Below are 15,968 nucleotides of genomic sequence, written 5' to 3'. Positions count from 1 at the left end.
ACTATATCCACTGAGTACATTAAAGTACTCAGCCCTGGATGTTTCTTTTCTAACGTGCAGGTTGAACGTGAACGAGGTGGCGAAGATGTTGAGCAACGGAAATTAATGGGAAATTTTAGGATGTCCAAAGAAGTGTGTCTTCACACATACTTCTTTGTCTTGGTCTCTTCCGCTGCTTTAGGATTTTGTACTAGGAGTTTATGAACCTAGTCTTTGTACTCTGACTTCATTTTGACTGTGTATCACATTCGCCTTCGGAATTAATGTTTTGAATTTGACTTATTCCTTATGTTTATCCCTTTATTTTTAGACTATTTAGTCACGTTATAGCTGAGCTCAGTAGCACTAGGGAGATGTGGTCGTGACACGTGTGCCGGAGATCGATTGGCGCTGACTGCCTGGTGAAGCTCACAGAGGTCATCTGCCGTCGAGTTTTCAGCGTGAATTGTTTCAAGAATAGTGGCTGACGGCCTGGGAAAAAGGGACAAGAGCGTCGACTGGTCTTCCGAGGCAATCTCCATCTGGCGAGAAAAGGCGTCAAACACTTTGTTCGAAGCACCGGATTTGTATTCGATAACTAATTTGAATCCCATTAACTTGCGCAGGTAAAACTGCTGGTCGGGAGTTTGTACAACTTGTGATAGCAGATCCATTAGACTATGTTGTACAATTTGAACCCCATTAACTCACTACGGATAATGAACTCAGGCCCTAGAAGATATTGTCGCGATTTCTGCACTGCTTCAACTATCGCGTATAACTCTTTATGGTAAATGGAAGCCAGACGTCATCGTGGACCTAGTTTCTTGCTAAAATAAGCAAGTGGGTGGCCATCTTGCAATAATACTGCGCCAATTCCAAGGTCTGAGGCATCGGTCTCAACCACAAAAGGTACCTCAAAGTTAGGTAGGCGAAGAACTGGAGTGGAGCACATGGCGGCCTTTAATGCCTCGAAGCTTTGCTTGGCACCGTCGGACCAAACAAAGCCGTCTTTCTTAAGCAATTCAATTAATGGAGACACGATGATCGAATAGTGTTTCACAAAACGGCGGTAGTAACCTGTAAGACCGAGGAAGCCCCGTAATTGCTTAACCGTGGTCGGTGTGGGCCAAGCTGATATTGCTGCAATTTTAGACGGGTCAGTATGTAGGCCGCCGTCCGCTATGATATGGCCCAAATAGTCAATCGTGCTAACTCCAAATGAACACTTAGACTTCTTGATGAAGAACTCTGTTGTCGCAAAGAATTTCAAGGACTTGGCGGAGGTGGGAGACGTGGTCCTCGGCATTGTTACTGTAGACCAAGATGTCATCGAAGAAGACGATAACGAATCGTCAGAAAAAGGGCCGGAATATACTATTCATTGCGGCTTGGAAGTAGATGGAGCATTTTTCAACCCAAACGGCATGACGAGGAACTCATAATGGCCGTCGTGTGTACGGAATGTAGTCTTATATCTTCCACATGCATTCGGATTTGGTGGTAACTCGAACGTAGGTCCAATTTGGAGAAGACCTGCGCGGCATGAAGTTCATCGAAGAGCTCATTAGCTGTCGGAATGGGAAAATTATCCAGGGTTGTAGCTGCATTTAATGGTCTGTAATCGACACAAAAACGAAAAGTACCATCTTTTTTCCAAACTAGAAGTATTGGTGACGAGAGGGGGCTCGTGCTAGTTTGTATTACTCCTTGATCTAGCATCTCCCGGATTTTCCTTTCTATCTCATTCTTCTGAAAGTATGGGTATCGATACGGGCAAACGTTGATTGGTTTAGTAGTCTGAGGGAGATGAATTCGGTGATCCCATTTGCGTGACGGAGGCAGCCGGCTCGGCATCTCAAAAACTGAACTGAAAGAGCAGATCAAATCCTCTACTGCTGGATCCAAAACTGTTGGAACGGGGGGTTGACTCGATGTTGGGGATGTCAAAGGGATGATTTCGAACAGATCGGCTGTTAAGGACCTAAATCCTTAACGTTGATTTCCACACAAAATCAAGAAACGAGATGTCGTCGTTGTCGAGCGCCCAACGTTGGGTCGTGACTTGGACGGCAAAAAGGGGCGGTTGAGCGCGAGATCAGCCTCGTCGGCAACCTTAGGAGATGTTTCTTGTTTGCTACTCAATTGAGCCAAAAGAATGATAATTTCATATATTGATTGAATGAATAAAAAAGATAACAGTCTATCCTATTTATAATGCTACTGACTTAATGAACAAGAAAACAAAGATATAGAAAAAGATATGCTAAATCCCTATAATATCTAAACTAAATAATAATAATAGCTAAATCCCTATAGTGGTTCGTATCAACTCCCCCACGGTTAAAATCCACCTTGTCCTCAAGGTGGAAACTACGAAGCAACGACGATAGCCGTAAGCAAAAGCTTTGGTGAGGCGTCTCCTCCTGGATCAAACACATACTGAATAGTTGAATGTATCCCTCTATCACTTCCATAAAAAATCATTCAATGAGACCTAATGTGGCCGCCAAAATTCCGTGCCAAAATGAAAAACCTGTTCACACCTCCAACAATGCTCAAACATGGTGCGTCATTGCGCGGAGGGATCAACCTTGCATCGGTGTCGAGCGATGTTGATCGATGATTCATACTTGGAACATCACCGACATTCAAATCCACATAGACACAAGCAAATGCATGCGAACCGGAGTGAGCGTTTAATTTAAGCTCATCCTCACACAACCTTCGCTTCTCCTCCATTTCCTCTTGATTGTCCTGTTTTTTCATATCAAATCCAGCTAGGATGTCATTAACAAGGCCCTGACTCTCCATGCTCTCTCTCTCGCTCGGCTTCTCCATCAACACACTAAAATCTTTCTCTTTCGGCTCTAAACTAGATCGAAGGGCGTCGGCTTTATTTTCTTTCTCTAGCAAAGTCTCTGTATCTTCTCTCATCTCCAATTCCTTATGTGTTGGAACACTAAGAGCATCAATCTTCTCATCATATTCCCCGACGAGCACTTGCCGCGGCGTATTGCCGGTCTTGACGATCTCTTCTAGGGACTCGTCGATTGGAACATCAACATCAGGATTAGCGTCCCCATTGTGAGCGGTGTTGTTGGGAACATCCTCAACTAGATTTTCGTCATCTATATTTTCCTCAAACGCTGCATTCAACTCATCGAGGAGGGAGGAATGCTTCAATCTATAAATACGCAACTTCTCGTTGTAATCACTTACTGCAGCTAGGTGGGCTGGGTAAGGAGAACAAACCTTGAGGCTGGGAATATTGGGCAGACCACGCTGCTTCCCCGAATCAATAAACCTGCTGGACTGTTGAGGCGGGTGCGTGGCAACGGCAGACAACGGAGCTGTGCGGTGACTCAGCGGTCGGTCATACTTCGTAGGCTGCAAGGTCTGCGGGCAGCGATAGTCGGGCGAATCCCAATGACTAGGCGGACCCAGTGGTGGCTGATCATAATCCGAATATCCTCGCGATGGTTCCCAATAAGAGGGCTGCCACGACTGTGGTGGGTCGTAACAAGTGGCTGGCCGACTAAACTGCTGATCATACTCGCCTATTTGTTGACGATGTTGTTGATATCTTGGTGGGTCCCAACATGAACCCCTGTGATTTCTCCCCTCGCGACGATATCAATCTCTCTGCGGGCTGTCACGCGTGCCAAAATTAGGGTTTCTGGGGCGAGGCCCCCTCTCCCAATTACGTCTCCGTCGTGCCCCGTCACCATCAGAATCGTCGTCGTCATACCCTGTTCGCTGATCATGCCTGCGGTAGGGGTTTGGTTCAAGATTATCGAACCGGCGATCCATTTCATCCCTCCAAGAATCCCATCTGTCGAGTCTATCTATCAAGCGATCCAATTTATAACCCACGGAATCATCGTGGTCCGCATCCTCCGTTGGGCGACCCTCACGGTCCGCCTCGTCGGTCTGCTGTCGGTTGAAACTGACGTTGTCTCGGCGGCCAATCGCGTTATCACGGCGCGACGAGCCATTCGGAAAGTAGTCGGGTCGGTTTGCGCCCCAACCTTGCCTACTGTTGTTGTATCGTCTCATGAGTACTGGATGAAAGCACCAGTTGTTAAGGACCTAAATCCTTAACGTCGATTTCCACACAAAATCAAGAAACGAGATGTTGTCGTTGTCGAGCACCCAACGTTGGGTCGTGACTTGGACGGCAAAAAGGGGCGGTTGAGCGCGAGATCAGCCTCGTCGGCAACCTTATGAGATGTTTCTTGTTTGCTACTCAATTGAGCCAAAAGAATGATAATTTCATATATTGATTGAATGAATAAAAAAGATAACAGTCTATCGTATTTATAATGCTACTGACTTAATGAACAAGAAAACAAAGATATAGAAAAAGATATGCTAAATCCCTATAATATCTAAACTAAATAATAATAATAGCTAAATCCCTATAGTGGTTCGTATCATCGGCCTCCGTGTCAGTGCTGATGAGGGAGAACAACAAGTTATATGAAACCTTTCTGGGCGCTGCGTCCTCTCCCCTAAAAAAGATTGGTTGATTGTCCCACTCAAACCGCATAGTCAAATGTTTGTAATTTTTGGTGATATCACCAAGTTCTTGTAGCCACTGTACCCCTAGTATAACATCTAGTCCCTCTACATTTAGGAGAAACAGGTCGATCTCGAACCGATGTCCCTGCATAGTGATTGGTGTGCTTAGACAAGCAAGCTAGCTCTTCAAAGAGGCATCATCCCCCACAAACACACGAAATGGAGTAATATGATGGAGATGAAGACTTATCTTTTCAGCGACAACGGGTTTTATGAAGTTGTGGGTGCTGCCGCCGTCAATCAGTATAGACACTGTGTGGCCATTAATGTCGCCTCGCAACCTGATGGAGCACGGTTTGATCTTCTCGCAAAGGACATGAATGGTGGACACATGCCATGTGATGACCATATTCACACCATCATCCTCATGTACCACGTCGTCCCCGTCGGATGAAGCGTATTCGTCGTCCGTGCCCATGAGCGCATAGAACTTCTTGCTACATAATAATTTTGTGCTGTATTACAACTATTTCTGATTTTTTTGAGAGATGGAAAAAGTAGAGAGTGATGTAGGAAGCAAAAGCATGTTTTAATAAATAAATAAATAAATAAATAAATAAACTATTTCTGATTTTTTTTTTCATTTGTATAAATATTGTTATTGTAAAATCAATAAGAAATAAAATGATTTTATAGCATGCATATGTAGGGGTGCTTATTCGGCCACTTCCGGTTCTAAATTCAAGAACCGGAACCGGAGCCGGAATTGGTCGGTTTCGGTTTGGAACCGGTCGGTTAAGAACTGGGTGGTTGGGCAGTTTCGGCTTGGAACCGAAGAATCGGTTTGTCATCTAATTTTAATTCAAAATTTACTTGAAAAAAATTTAAATAATTTGATACCCAAAATATTTAATAATCCAACATCTAAAATTATAAAAAATCATGAACTTAATACCTAAAAGTACGAATAAACATAAGTCAAATAGTAAAAACTAACAAAGCAACAATATTCATCATCCAATAATTAAAAATTTAAACAATTAAATACCTAAAAAGGTCCAACACCTAAAAATATTCGATAAGTCAACACTTAAATTATAAAATAGGGTTAAAAAACTTGAATAATTGTAATAAGTATATTAAGTTATACTAATATGAAATTATAAATTATAAATTAAAATTTAATCCGGTACCCGGTTAGGAACCGGTCGGTATCGGTTAGAACCGGAACCGATTTTATCAGAAAAATTGGAACCGGTACCGGAACCGAATATTCCGGTTTCGGTTCCGATTAACCGAGAACCGGAGAATCGGTTGAGCACCCCTATGCATATGTACTATTATACAAATGTAAATTTATCTCAAAGCTAGGCCTTTTATTTAAAAAAAGAATTATTCTTAAATTATTTCAACGACGACATTATTATTGCACCTTTAATTTATATTGCTCAATCTCAAATTATTGATATCTTCTTATCTATTTCCCAATTCCATATTGTTCACGTCGTAACTATTTTTGGTGTCGTTGACGGTAAGCTTATGTAACAATTATTAATTATAATTTGGACCCACCAATATAAAATTTCTGAGTCCGCCACCGGATGGGGTGATGGGTTAACACCGGCCGACGAGCTTGACTGATTAACGTATCAAACATCAAGTAAATCACGATAAATCTCTTTGCTCTAGAAAAAAAAACATAGCCATTAAACGAACTTTTTGTGTGTCAAATATGGAGTACAGTTTTTTAGGCATCATTTTTTGTAAATGAATATTAATCAGGTTTTATTACATATTAGAATAATTTTGACTTTATAATTATGGTGTATAGTGTTTTAGGCATTCTTTTTATTTGTAATTAAATGTTAATAAGAATTTATTATACGGTAATTTTGACTTGATTGATAAATTTTATGAATAGTGAATTTGATAGTGGCAATGTGTTGGGCACTGAATGGACAGATTTTTTGTACTGCGAAATGTTGAATTGAAATTGCACTATCATTTGATATATATTAGTCGTTATAAATTATTCAACCTTTAAACAATAAACATAAAACAAGAACATATTATTTTCAATATAGACAGAAAGTGCACAAGAACTCAAAAGATGATTTTTAACGTTCTAAACAATATTTATGATTCGGCCATTTGAGTGAGAAAAGATAAATTTATAATACCCTTTAATATAGTTTTATTTTTAGGATTTAATTTCGTGATTAATGTATTCTAGTATAGTATATAAGTTTGGATATTTTTTAACACTATTATTTTAGTAAAGAAATTATTGCTCTAGATTTTTCAATTTATTATAGTAATATTAATTAACATACTACATGATTATAAAATACTATATTTAATTTTAAAATAATTTTATAACTTATTTATTTAATCATTTACAGTTTAATATCTAGCTTTTTCTTTGTAATTTGTATTATTCTCTCATAGCTTATTTCTTTTTCCATTTAAATTTTAAAAACAATTGTCATTAAGTATTACAGTAATAAATGAAAAAAGTTTATCTAAATACATGAAAAAATTTAAAAGTAATTAAGCATTTTCCTTAATGAAATGTGAATTATATAAAATATGTAATTATTTTTCATATTAATTTACTTTAGAGATGAATATTTTTGTATTGAAATATTAATATTTAACTTTTCTATAATTAACATGGAGTGTGCTGATTAAGTAAATTAATAAATTCAGTTAAAATAGATAAATTCCATTACTTAAGGAAATTATAAAAATGTCAATTATCCCAATTATGTGCATACGATTATATAAATTTATCATACCATTGAAATTAATATTCGGGTTGACTGAAAAATATTAGTACTAATTCTAGACATACGCACCTATATAAATTCAGCAGCACCACCCTATTTTTTACAAATCAAAATATGATATTCTCCTTACTTCTTGAACCTCTAATCATGCCTAAGTTAGCCGTACTTTCTCAGACATTTTTTCTGGTCTTGAATATTGCAACATTGTTGCAAATATGCATTGCTAAGTCATACAACGTTGGTGATTTTGGGGCAATGGCCGATGGCAAGACCGACTCGTCATCGGCCTTGTCAAAGGCTTGGGCGGCTGCCTGCAGCTCAGACTATGAATCAACGGTTCTCGTTCCACAAGGAATGTTCCTGGTGAATTCGGTATCGTTGTATGGACCATGCAAGAAGAAAGTGCATCTGAGACTTTTAGGAAATATTGTTGCTCCAAGTTACCAATCATTGAGCAACCATCAATCATGGATATCATTCAATAATGTTGATGGGTTGTCATTTATTGGTAGTGGCACTATTGATGCCAAGGGGTCAAGTTATTGGTCATGTAAGAAGCAACAAAGAGGTTGCCCCTATGGAGCAAGGGTAAGTTCTAATTTCAAACTATTAAATTAAGCATAAAGATGTGAATTCTCATTATGTAAATCCAAGATAAAAATATAGATTAAGTGAACTTATACTGAATGACTTATACTTGCACACATTCTTGAAACAATGTATAAAACCAACTATTAGCAAATTAACTATGCAATCTCACATATTCTTTGAAACTATTGTAATTGCAGTCATTCTCTCTTCAAGGCTGCAACAACGTACTGGTTAACGGCTTGAAATCGTTCGACAGCGAGGGTGTCCACATTTCTATCAACCAATGCAACAACATCACCATGCAAAATTTGATATTAACTGCCCCGGATGATAGCCCTAACACCGATGGCATCCACATTGGGAATTCAAACTTTGTTAGTGTCCTCCACAGCAAGATTGGCACTGGAGACGACTGCATATCAATCGGCCCAGGCACTAAGAACATGTGGATGGACCATATTGTGTGCGGCCCCGGGCATGGCATTAGGTACGTTTGATAACACCATATATTTACCTAAATTCGACAACATTATTATCACAATGCCAATTTTATTTAATAAATTTCGTTAATTGCAGCATTGGAAGCATTGATGGAACGCCACGTGAAGAAGGAGTGGAAGACATTGAAGTTAAAAATTCAGTGTTTAGAAATACAGACAACGGTGTTCGGATCAAAACATGGGCGAAACCTAGCAATGCGACCGTTATGAATGTCAAGTTCACGAACTTGGTCATGAAAAATGTTACAAACCCTATAATTATAGATCAAGAGTATTGCCCTCAGAGCAATTGCCCAAAAGGCGTACGTACTTGATTTTACTCTCGTATTGTGAAATTGTGGATGAACGGACGAATACTAATGTTGTATATTCTGCAGAGCTCCGGGGTGAAAATCAGCAACGTCAACATTAGCAGCGTAATTGGAACGTCGAGAAATCTGCAAACTCTAATATTGGATTGCAGTTCCACAAATCCTTGTCAAAATATCAAATTGCAGGATATAAATCTAGTTTATTCAGACAAGATGAAGAAAACGCAGCGTGCAACCTCGCTCTTTAAACATGCTTATGTTAACTAAGGCTGGTTGATACGGACCAACAGCCCGAAGACACACAGCGAACTCAACCATAGCGTGCGATAGGCTTAGGCATCAAGTCATGCGGCCGCGATATTTGAGAGATTATGTCTTAACGATTTATTTCATTTTACTTTTCATTATTTTTAAATATCCTGTAATTGAGTAGAGCGCAATTATAGCTCCGTTCTTGGTTTTCTTTGTCGGTTCTTTCCCCATAACGAAAAGAGAAGATTTTAGATAATTATAAATAGGGTCATTGTATTATTTCTTCAAACAAGAAATGCAATATTAGAATTGATATTTCTCCATCTCTTATTCTCTTTAGCAAAACAGGATCAAGCTCTACCTCTTCCAATACGATCTCTGTTTGTTATTCCAAGTTGCTAGGAAACTTCATATACATACATATATGGAGTGCTATTTTTGGGGTTCCTACATAGCTATCTAATAATATGAATAACAGAATTCTCTTAATACCCATTTTGTTCGATTAATTATACTGCAATTTTAATCACTATTCACTAACTGAGCTTTCTCACGGGCTAATGAGCTAAATACTTCGTTGATCTTATGATAGTAATTAGTAAACGAGCTCCATAATTTTTTATCAAACAAAAATAAAAATAGTCTCATCTTTTTTTCCTTTTAGTAAGTGCACAAAAAAAAGTCTCATCCAAAAATAAAAAGTTTTTCTTTCATACTTTATCTAGTTTCTCCTTCTCTCTCCTACTTTATCCATTTTTTCTCTGTTGGAGTATAATCTCACAATCACCGTTGGATGCAGCAAGCTAAAATCAATGTCATTCTCAACAGCTGCAGATTTGTTAGAGGTTGAGCTCGTTCAAGATTTTATTGAGCTCGGCATTTTATTGAGCTCGGCATTTTATTGAGCTCGGCATCATGCAGCACTTCGGCATGTTGATGCAAACCAAGAAACGGGAAGTAGCCATTGGAACAGTTATAACTGGTTTGTTAACTAACATCTCAAGAGAGCCGTTGGAGGATGAAGGGACTGATATAAAGCAGACGAAGGCTGCATCTGAAAAAGTTGATCAGCTACTTCGATATTCAAGAAAAGAGTCTCCAAACTATCACTTGATTAGTTCTTGGTTTAGAATTAGATTAGAGGTGTTGAGTTCTTGGAGAGAGTTCTTGAGTAATTGTAAATCTCTGCATATTTCTCAATATACTGAATCATATTGCCTTTGGCCGTGGACGTAGATCTTACGATCGAACCACGTAAAACTCTAGTGTTCTTTCTTTTTCCGCATGGTTGTTGTTATCATCGATCTTTTGCATACTTTCATAACAAGTGGCGCCGTCTGTGGGAAACGCAATCGGAGTTGATATCGATGGCGACGACGAGGTTCGAAGCGGAGAAATTCTCGGGGAAGAATGACTTTGGTCTGTGGCAGATCAAGATGAAGGCTCTGTTGATCCAGCAAGGGCTCGATGAAGCGATCGAGCCAATTGATCCGAAGGGGAAAGAAAAAGAAGATCTCGATGAGAAGAGCGTGAGGAAGAAGGCTGAGATTGCCAAGAAAGCCCATAGCGCCATTATTCTCAATCTCACGGACAAGGTGTTGCGCGAGGTTGCGAAGGAAACCACGGCGCATGGGGTATGGACGAAGCTCGAAGCGCTGTACATGACCAAGTCGCTTGCTAATCGCCTATACATGAAGCAGCGCCTCTTTTCATACAAGATTCTTGAAGACCGACCCTTCGCAGAGCAGATTGATGATTTCAGCAAGAATCTGGATGATTTGGAGAATGTAGATGGCCCCATGAAGAATGAAGACAAGGCCATCTTGCTCTTGAATGCTCTTCCCAAAACATTCCAGCATCTTAAAGATGCAATGCTGTTTGGCCGGAATGCAGAATCTGGCATCACATATGAAGAAGTTCAGTGTGCTCTTCGATCAAAGGAGCTGGAAAAGAACTCTTCGACGACAAATGAAGGAAGTGGCAGTCAAGCCTTGAATGTAAAGGCTTTCAAAGGCAAGAAAAAGAAATTCAATCAGAATCAAAAGCCTAAGTATCAGAAGCAAAATGAGGAGAAGCGAAGCTGTCATTACTGCAAGAAACCTGGGCATCTCAAAAGGGATTGCTACTCGTGGATAAGGAAGCAAAACGAAGAGAAGGCTACCCAAAATCAGGCTGATCTTGCAGAAGACACAGATCCACCCCAGATCATGAATGTGGTGAGTGGTGGGATAGAGAGTTCTTGGATAATGGACTCCGGGTGCAGCTTCCATATTTGTTCCAACAAAGCTTGGTTTGAAAACTTTTCTGAGGCAACCGGGTCAGTAATGTTGGGGAATGATCAGATGTGCTACATCAAAGGCATTGGAGATATCAGATTGAGAGCTCATGATGGATCAACAAAACTGCTTACTCAAGTCAGGTACATTCCTGAGATTAAGAGGAATTTGATTTCACTTGGCATGCTTGAATCTAGAGGTTTCAGGTTTTCTTCTGAGAAAGGCTATATGAATGTCTCACTTAATGGAAAAATCTTGCTGATTGCTGAGAGAAGAAACAGTTTATACTATCTAGTAGCAGAAACTGTTGTTGCTTCAGTGAATCTTGCAGAGGACTCTGATATGAGTCTGTGGCACAAGAGGCTCGGCCATCTTGGAGAAAGTGGGATGAGAGAACTGATCCAGAAAGGGGTCATTCCGGCTGGAAGTGATCAGAGGTTCAAGGAATGTGAACACTGTGCTCTGGGAAAGAGCAAGAAGCTACCATACAAGGCTGGTAAACACACCTCCAAATTACCTCTTGACTATGCGCATTGTGATTTATGGGGTCCAGCTCAGCCTGCTTCTATGGGAGGAGGCAGGTATTTCATGTCGATAATAGATGATTATAGCAGAAAAGTCTGGATATACATCCTAAAGCAGAAGTCACAAGCATTTGAAAAATTCAGAGAATGGTGCACAGAGATGAAGCTGAAGAAATCCACCACTCTCAAGTGCTTGAGGACTGATAACGGGCTGGAGTTCTTATCTGAAGATTTTGAGTCTTTCTGCAAATCAAATGGGATACAAAGGCATAGGACAGTCCCGGCTAATCCGCAACAAAACGGAGTTGCTGAAAGAATGAACCGAACACTCCTCGATAGAGTCAGATGCATGCTTTTATCATCAGGCTTGCCAAAGATGTTCTGGGGGGAGGCAGTGTGTACTGCTGCGGTGCTAATTAACAGTTCTCCATCATCAGCTATAGGAAATGAAATCCCAGATGTCAGATGGTATGGTGGAGATAGAGAGTACAATCAGTTCAAGGTGTTCGGTTGTAGAGCATATGCCCACTGCAAGCAGGGAAAGCTTGATGCAAGGGCTCAGAAATGTGTGATGGTTGGGTACCAACATGGAGTAAAAGGGTACAGGTTGTGGTGCACTGAAGAGGGGAACAAGAAGATAATTGTGAGCCGAGATGTGGTCTTCCATGAGCATCATATGCCATTCTTGAAGACTGAGGATCAGATGGGTGAAAGAGTATCTATTGATCAAGAAGTTCAGCATGGCCAGCCACCACCTAGTGATCCAGATGATCAGAATGGAGGTGGAGCTTCAAGTTCCCATAAAGCTTCAAGTCCACAGCAACCCCAGCAACGAGATCAGATTGATGATGATCAGAGATCACATATTATAGCCAGGGACAGAAACAGAAGAGAGATCAGAAAGCCAGCCAGGTTCAGTGATTATGAGATGAGTTTTTTTGCTCTCTGTGTTGCTGAGGTATTGGAGTGCTTAGAGCCATCCACCTATGCTGAAGCTATGTCGAGTAAGGAAAAGGAGAAATGGCTTGCAGCTATGAGAGAAGAGATCCAGTCACTACTCAAAAACCATATTTGGATTTTGGTGAAGAATCCAGGGACCCAAAAGCTTATTAGCTGCAAATGGATCTTCAAGATGAAGATTGAAGTTGGTGAAGTTGAGAGTGTCAGATTTAAGGCACGGCTTGTTGCTAGAGGATTCACTCAAGAAGAGGGGATTGATTATAATGATGTGTTCTCTCCGGTTGTAAAACACAGTTCCATCAGGATATTGCTTGCTCTTGTTGCAAAGTATGATTGGGAGTTACACCAACTCGATGTCAAGACAGCCTTCTTGCATGGTGAACTTGAAGAAACAATATATATGCATCAACCCGAGGGGTTCATGGAGGCTGGGAATGAAGACAAAGTGTGTTTGCTCAAGAGAAGTTTGTATGGATTGAAGCAAAGTAGTAGGCAGTGGTATCTCAAGTTTGATGAGCATATGATGAGTATTGGTTTCAGAAAATCGCAGTATGATAGCTGTGTTTACATCAGAGAAAGGAATGGTGTACCAATTGCTTTTCTACTTTTGTATGTTGATGATATGCTTGTGGCAGGAGCAGATCTGGGAGTGATTGAGAGAATCAAGGCTGAACTGGAATCCAAGTTTGAAATGAAGAATCTTGGAAATGCAAGGAGAATCCTTGGCATGGATATACTGAGGGATAGGCCAAAGAGAGAGCTCAGGTTGTTGCAGAGGAATTACATCCAGAGAGTTTTGAAGAAATTTCAGGCTGATGACTTCAAACCTGTCTCTACACCATTGGCTGCTCACTTTAAGTTGAGCATGGATCAGAAACCAAAGAATGACTCAGAGAGGAAAGAGCTGAGCAAGATACCTTATGCAAACATCATAGGAAGCATAATGTACACAATGCTATGCACAAGACCAGATTTGGCTCAGGCTATAAGTGTTACTAGCCGATTTATGTCAGACCATGGGAGAGAGCATTGGATAGCATTGAAGTGGTTGCTCAGATACTTGAAGGGTGCTTCAGATTATGGTCTGTTGTACAAGGCAGATTGTAAGGATCAAGGTGGAGCACTGGTGGGGTTTTGCGATTCTGATTATGCATCAAATAGAGATAATAGGAGATCTCAAACTGGATATGTGTTCACCCTAAATGGCACTGCTATAAGCTGGAAATCTGGATTACAACATGTGGTTGCTTTATCTACTACGGAAGCTGAGTACATGGCAATGACAGAGGCTGTGAAAGAAGCAATATGGCTGAAGGGAATCCTAGAAGATTTTGGGGAGAAGCAAGACACAGTGGAGATAAACTGTGACAGCAGCAGCGCCTTATGCCTTGCCAAACACCAAGTGTTTCACGAAAGAAGTAAGCACATAGATGTGCGGATGCACTTCATAAGGGATGAAATACAGAGAGGTGAAGTCAAGATGGTGAAAATATCTACTGAGCATAATGCGGCTGATATGTTGACAAAGCCGTTGCCAGCCATGAAGTTTAAATACTGCTTGGGGCTGGTGGGACTTGTGGAGTGATGAGTTTGAGGTTTTGTCAGAGGATTATGATTCATTGTTGATTCTGAGATTAAGGTGGAGTTTGTTGGAGTATAATCTCACAATCACCGTTGGATGCAGCAAGCTAAAATCAATGTCATTCTCAACAGCTGCAGATTTGTTAGAGGTTGAGCTCGTTCAAGATTTTATTGAGCTCGGCATTTTATTGAGCTCGGCATTTTATTGAGCTCGGCATTTTATTGAGCTCGGCATCATGCAGCACTTCGGCATGTTGATGCAAACCAAGAAACGGGAAGTAGCCATTGGAACAGTTATAACTGGTTTGTTAACTAACATCTCAAGAGAGCCGTTGGAGGATGAAGGGACTGATATAAAGCAGACGAAGGCTGCATCTGAAAAAGTTGATCAGCTACTTCGATATTCAAGAAAAGAGTCTCCAAACTATCACTTGATTAGTTCTTGGTTTAGAATTAGATTAGAGGTGTTGAGTTCTTGGAGAGAGTTCTTGAGTAATTGTAAATCTCTGCATATTTCTCAATATACTGAATCATATTGCCTTTGGCCGTGGACGTAGATCTTACGATCGAACCACGTAAAACTCTAGTGTTCTTTCTTTTTCCGCATGGTTGTTGTTATCATCGATCTTTTGCATACTTTCATAACATTCTCCAACTTTACCAATTTCTCACTAAAATTGTACCGTCCAGCCATGTAATTATTTTTGGTGGTCGGACAGAGTAATAAGCAAATGTTAGGAAATCATTTCTCTATTCATTTTTGTAAAACAATAAATAGTACTCCCGTCGTTGAGACATTTCGTTTAAGTATGAGATTTTAAGAAATTGATATTTAAAGGTTGAAGTGGAGAGAGGATGAAGTAAGTGAAAGACTAAAGTGTAAAAGAAAAAGAGAAATAAAATAAGACATGAAATAAAGTTTTTGCCTAAAAGAGTAAACGACCCAACTTCATTAGGAAGATAGAATTTTAGTTATATTGATTTTGTTCTTTTGTTCTCTAAACGGCTTACTCTTAGAAATAAATACGTAGCTATTTCACACATTAAATGGGAAATTAATTACTCCCTCTGTTTCACAATAGGAGTCATACTTGTTGTGGGGACGAGCTTTAAGAAAAGTAAATAATAGCGGGTTGGAAAAGTTAGTGGAATATGAGACTCACTTTTTTGTATTGATTTTATAATAAAATGTGAATGAAGTGAGTTGTTGAACGTGAGACCTACTTACTATTTATGGTAAAAAGTGAAATGTAACTCATTGTGGGACGAACTAAAATGGCAAAATGTGACTCATTGTGGGACGGAGGGAGTATATACCATGAGCGCGCTTGCGATGTCAAAACAAAAGTCTGATCACCTTAGGATTACGAATGACACTGGCATGTTATAACACAAAATGGGTCAGATTGGGATACGTCGTTACTCAATGGCAGCGCAGGAATTTTATACCGGTGATCCAAATTTCTATAAAATTTGTAACCAGCAAATTTTATCACTATAAAATTAAGATTTCATAGTGACCTGTTTGGAACCAGCAAGTTTTTTAAGCATTGTGAAGAAAAGTTAATTGGGTCGAAGATTGTCGTTGTATCACTATAAAATTAAGATTTCATGTTTGGATATGGCATGTGGTTCATCCAGGAGCGGATACAGATGGGTCAAGTGGGGTATGGGACCCACA

General features: G+C 39.9%; 2 protein-coding genes across 2 annotated transcripts; one reads left to right on the top strand and one right to left on the bottom strand.

Moving 5' to 3' along the window:
• Positions 1 to 787: 787 nt before the first annotated feature.
• On the bottom strand, positions 788 to 1,288 carry LOC121745803 (uncharacterized mitochondrial protein AtMg00860-like). Its single transcript, XM_042139754.1, has one exon. The coding sequence runs from the start codon at positions 1,286 to 1,288 to the stop codon at positions 788 to 790; it is 501 nt and encodes a 166-aa protein (XP_041995688.1).
• Positions 1,289 to 7,439: 6,151 nt separating this feature from the next.
• LOC121745802 (polygalacturonase-like) lies at positions 7,440 to 8,697 on the top strand. Its single transcript, XM_042139753.1, has 3 exons — positions 7,440 to 7,880; positions 8,081 to 8,370; positions 8,460 to 8,697. Exons 1-3 carry the CDS (start codon positions 7,440 to 7,442, stop codon positions 8,695 to 8,697), a joined length of 969 nt encoding a protein of 322 aa, XP_041995687.1.
• Positions 8,698 to 15,968: the final 7,271 nt, after the last annotated feature.

Source organism: Salvia splendens, chromosome 8 (assembly GCF_004379255.2).
Source record: "Salvia splendens isolate huo1 chromosome 8, SspV2, whole genome shotgun sequence".
In the NCBI taxonomy this organism is placed as follows: Eukaryota; Viridiplantae; Streptophyta; class Magnoliopsida; order Lamiales; family Lamiaceae; genus Salvia; species Salvia splendens.
The sequence above is the reverse complement of the archived record's forward strand: the minus strand, read 5'-3'. Positions and strand labels throughout refer to the sequence as shown.

Excerpts from the sequence above, each read along its gene's own strand:
- LOC121745802 (XM_042139753.1), top strand. The coding sequence starts at position 7,440 with ATGCCTAAGTTAGCCGTACTTTCTCAGACATTTTTTCTGGTCTTGAAT. Across the intron at positions 7,881-8,080 it reads GTTGCCCCTATGGAGCAAGG|TCATTCTCTCTTCAAGGCTG; the intron begins GTAAGTTCTAAT and ends TTGTAATTGCAG. Across the intron at positions 8,371-8,459 it reads GGCCCCGGGCATGGCATTAG|CATTGGAAGCATTGATGGAA; the intron begins GTACGTTTGATA and ends CGTTAATTGCAG.
- LOC121745803 (XM_042139754.1), bottom strand. The coding sequence starts at position 1,288 with ATGCCGAGGACCACGTCTCCCACCTCCGCCAAGTCCTTGAAATTCTTT.